The 5,031-nt window shown below is 39.7% G+C and overlaps 1 protein-coding gene across 1 annotated transcript; it reads right to left on the reverse strand.

The window, feature by feature from the left end:
* Positions 1-224: 224 nt before the first annotated feature.
* LOC106087962 (glutathione S-transferase 1) lies at positions 225-3,423 on the reverse strand. The gene is made up of 3 exons (XM_013253194.2): positions 3,380-3,423; positions 3,210-3,323; positions 225-874 (listed from the first exon to the last, which is right to left on the reverse strand). The coding sequence occupies exons 2-3, from the start codon at positions 3,302-3,304 to the stop codon at positions 307-309; spliced, it is 663 nt and encodes a 220-aa protein (XP_013108648.2). The 5' UTR covers positions 3,305-3,323; positions 3,380-3,423; the 3' UTR covers positions 225-306.
* Positions 3,424-5,031: the final 1,608 nt, after the last annotated feature.

A 5,031-nucleotide genomic window follows, 5' to 3' on the forward strand; every position in this document is an offset into this window, starting at 1 on the left:
GAGGTTATTTTATAGTTTTTAGAGCGCACAACAAGCCGATTACAGGCTTAGGTGTATGTCCAAAGTGGCATGGGGCGGATAAATATCTGCACCCTCTTTTCAACATAACCTAACCTAACCTTAACGCATACAACTTCTCGTTTTTAATGTTTCTCGCTGTCTGAACATCGTCTTTTAAAAAGTTGGAAAATTCAACATCTTCAAATTGAAAGAAAAAACACACACACATTTCATTTATTATTGGCACTTTTATTTTAAAGCCTTTTCAGCCAAAACATACTATTTATTGTTTAAAATGTTTTTTCTTCAAGCTTTGCAGTTTTCCATAATTTTCTCCAAAACAATTTTTTTCACACCCTCAGCACCATCTTCACTATAAAAGGGCATGGCACGCATGCGTTTTACCCATGCTAATAATTTTGGGCATGCCTTTTCATCGATTGGGGCAAAGGCCAACACAGCGGTTGTGGTAGCAATACAGCATATATCCGCAATGGTCATGTCATCACCGCACAGAAAATGATGATTCTCTAACAAACGTTCCATGGTCAACCAGGTGTGCTGTATGGCAGCAATAGTCTCCTTACGCAGTTCGTGGAAACCATGGTAAAAAATGGGAGCATACATGGAACGCATAGGGGAGAATAAGTCACACGAATCGAAATGCAAAATGGCATCAACAAAGGCACGTTTGATCAAATCCTTGGGATATAATTTATCATCGTTTGGGGCATATTTCTCCACAAGATAAGAACAAATGGCATGGGAATCATAGATCACAGCACTGCCATCGATGAGAGTGGGTAAGGTGTGCAGGGGATTCATTTTGAGGAAGTCAGGCTTTAGAGTATCACGCTTGAGAAAATCAACAATTCTGTGTAAAGATTAAGATAATTTGAATACTTTTACTTAGAGAAAAGTTTCAATATTACAATACAACTGCCAATCAGGGGGAGGGGCGTAAGTCAGTATAACGATAAGCTAAAAGGTTTTGGAGTTCTCAGGCCAACTTTTTTAGGCCCCTTTTTTATAACATTGACCGAAAGCTAAGGGTCCCATTCGTCACATTCGTACTCTACTCCAAATTAGTTTCAATTTATTCCCAGGTTGTCGCTATCAGGATGGAATGGAAGATTTATGTCACATTCGTCCTCTACTCCAAATTATTGTAATTTCAATTTCAATTCCCAGGTTGTCGCTATCAGCCTATATGCCAGCTTGGTGGTTATCGTGTGGGGACTCCCCACAGGCACTTTTCCTCCAATTTGTGTATTGAGTTCTTGGGTCAATATAAACACATTAACGCCTGGCCCTTAATACCCTTGTCTGATGTTAAAGAAACCATCAAATGCATCAGGACACTAAAACTTTTTACAGAAACATCATTGCAACATTGAAAAAAAAACCCGGAAGCTGGTTCTGTTCGGTTTGCCAGAATCGCCTCCATCTCGGTCGGTGTCAGTGAGGTTTAACCGGTGCATGAAGTGGGTACATTTTAAATTTTGCTCTGGCCTTACGTCACTACGAGAGTATAGTCACACTGAATATGGAACAATCCCATGGCAACCGGTCGTATGTACCGGATTGGTCTTTTATCGGCAAGAGCTGCCGCCTCAATGTACAACACACTGCTACAACAACAACTGAATATGTTGCAAGATACTGTGCGAATATAGCCAGCAGTGGATTACGAGCGTCGTCGTCGTCGTCGTCGCCTTCTGCGTCCTCATCGTCGCACACCCCGACCTCTCCCGTGCGGCAATATACGCAACAGCAGCATCCCAGCCCTAATATGGCCAGGCCAGTGCTGGGAAATGTATAATTTGTGCAACTAAACTGCAGCGGTCTCCGTGGCAAGATCGATGAGATTGTGGGTTTTATGAGTCGGAAGAACATACTGGTCGCACCGATCCAGGAGACAAAACTGGCCAACACCTGCAGTTGGACAGTTGTCACGGATACAATGCGTAAGGATCGCTCAAGGAATGGAGGTGGGCGATTTGCCTTCGTGATACACCATTCCGTGCAGTATAGACCAACTCGCCTGCGCCTGGCGCTAGTGACCCCTACATGGAGTGCATGGGGATAGCAGTCAGGTCCGGTACTGCCAAGATAGAGCTATACAACGTGTACATACCGCCGGTTGGTAACCAAGCTTACAACCCCCTCAAAAGTGCATTACTATCTGGCTCTAATTGTCTGGTTTTAGGGGACTTTAATGCGCATCATATTTAATGGCATTCTCCCCTATGTAACGACCAGTATGGCTTTGGCAGAGCAGATTGAAAGCTCCACGTTTTGCACGGTGAATGAGGATGCCCCCACTAGGATTACGAGGAAATGCAGCAGCTCGCCAGACATTTCCATTACATCTCCTGAGTGACGTATCCTGGCAAATCGCCATTTCTTTGGGATTAGACCACCTCCCCATAATTCCCACCATCGTCAACACTTCCCTCCAGCAAGGCCTGAAACTCTGGGTCGCGAATTATCTGTGTAGTCGCTAGTCATTTGTGGAATTTAGGGATAAGAAGTCGAAACACCGTAGAGTGAAACAGGGAGTTCCCGAAGGCGGGGTGATATCTTCGGCACTGTTTATTCTCTACCTATCATATGCGGACGATTGTACGATTATGGCATCAGGCCCCCCACCCATTGTTGACATCTGCAATAGGTTGAACGTCTACCTCAACGAACTTGCCTCATATTTCGCTGCCCGATATCTGAAGGCCAAATCTTTGGCCACATTGTTCACTACAAATACGCGTGAGGTGAATACTGGTCGATGAAGAAATTGTTCCGACCGTCAAGAGTCCCAAAATACTTGGCGTCACATTTGACAGCTCTTACACAATCTCCCCACATGCCACATCAATTTGCGATAATTTACTAACTAGGTGTTTTTGGTAAGGGCATTCCCCCTAGATATTTGTCTCCAAATTTTAATTTGAGGTTTTGGGTAGGTACAAAAAAATTCAAATAAATAAGTCCATCCATCTTTACTACTACTTACTATTTCTCGGATATATCACAAAATATGGCAAAACTTCTTCTTCGGTCAAGTTTATATAAAAAGGCCTATAAAGAAAGTTTGGCCTAGGAAGTGCAAAGCCTTTATTTAGTTTTTTGATCTACTCCACTTAATATCATTACCCTAACTTTGAATTTCCCATTCCTGACACTGAAATTTTTCCACAGCGTTCACTTACTTATATTCCAATCCCACTCCAATATATTTGGCCACAAAGATAACAGCTCTCGAGGGAGCAGAGGCGGGATGCATATAAAGAATTAATTTAACCATTTTGACTTCTTTTCTTGAGCTATAAAGAAAATAAATTGTTTTATTAAGTCATTTAAGAATTTTTTAAGCACTTACACTTTTAAAATAAAAAAATATTAAAAAATTAAGAAACACAATGCTGTAAAATATCGCTTGTGTTCTCTGAGAGAAAAAATGTCGTTAAATTTTAAATCAACTACAATTTATATAAGAATAATTTAGAAAATTTTTGCATACACCATTCTTATCTTAAGGTCTTTAACATTTTAGGTTTTGTCGTATATATCACCTTATAGGTCATTTGCATAGATTTTTAAGAACAAACAAACATTTGCCTCTTTTTAATTTGATTTTTTCTATTTGCTTTTTTTCCTTTATCTGGCACAGAAATGGTTGGTTGCTTGACCCATCCTGCAACTGATAAAAATATTTTTGTATTAAAATGCTAACACGTATTGATTTAAAATATTTCTTAAAACTTTTTCTTTTCTTAAAACTTGGTGTTTGGTGTTTTATATCATTTAACAACATGAATATTATTGGTACACTTTTGTTTTCTGATTATATTCCATGTTAACATTTGCTATGATACACATAGTAAATTCTTGATAGTTGACATCACTGTTTATAAATTGTATGCAAAAGATCTCTTGATTAATGATATCGATAACACTTTACCTTTATGTCATTCTCACATCTAAGTCTTATGCATATATAAAATTGAATTTGTGTTTGTTTGTTTGCTTGTTTGTTCCGTATAGACTCAAAAACGGCTGAACCGATTACCTTGACATTTTCACAGATTGTGTAGGTTGGTCTAGAAGGAAACATAGGCTATATAATTTTTTGATATCGGAAGGGGGGTATTCAGGTATTCAGGAGTAGAGTACGAATTTCATATTAAATATTAGGTCCAAGTAACTGGGGGCCTCCCCGACCCCAAAACTCCCTAAAATAGGTTTATTGGACGATCATGACAATATGGGACTCAAATGAAAGGTATTAAGGAGTAGATTGCGAATATGGTCAGGTAGAAGAAATTGGCTTTAAAATTCGTTGATTTCGAAAGAGGGCGGACCCTCCCCCGTTACCCAAAAACACCACCCAAAAATAAAAGTGGACCGATAGGGACAATATGGGTATCAAATGATAGGTATTGGAAAATAGAATACGAATATAGTATTAAAATTTGGGTCTAAGTACCCATCGGGCCGCCCCAACCCCAAAATTTCCCCAAACAGACATATTGGACGTTCACGTCAATATGGGCCTCAAATGAAAGGTATTCGGGAGTAGATTACGAATATGGCATAAAAAATTAGTTCCAAGTAATGGGAATTCGCTCCACCCCCAAGTACCCCCAAACGGGCATATTAGCCGACCATGTCTATAATTCAAATAAAAGGTATCTGGGGGTAGATTACGAATATGATATTAAAATTTGTGTTCAAGTCTAGGTGGCACTTTTCTTTCCAAAAATAAGTCAAATAGGATGATTGACCCATTATAACAATATGGGACTCTAATGAAAGGTATTTGAGAGAAGAAAACGAATTTGATAGTCAATTTTAAAGCCAGTGTTTGGAGGAATGCCCTAAAGCGCCCCCTGAACTGAACTTCATTTCCGATTATGGCAATATGGAGGTCAAATCAACGGTATTTGGGAGTAAAGAACAAATTAGATATCTATTTTAAGGGCAAAGTGGGGTTGGCCGCCCCAGCCCCAAAACACTCTCCAACCATTTCAT

The sequence above is a fragment of the Stomoxys calcitrans genome, chromosome 5, assembly GCF_963082655.1.
Source record: "Stomoxys calcitrans chromosome 5, idStoCalc2.1, whole genome shotgun sequence".
In the NCBI taxonomy this organism is placed as follows: Eukaryota; Metazoa; Arthropoda; class Insecta; order Diptera; family Muscidae; genus Stomoxys; species Stomoxys calcitrans.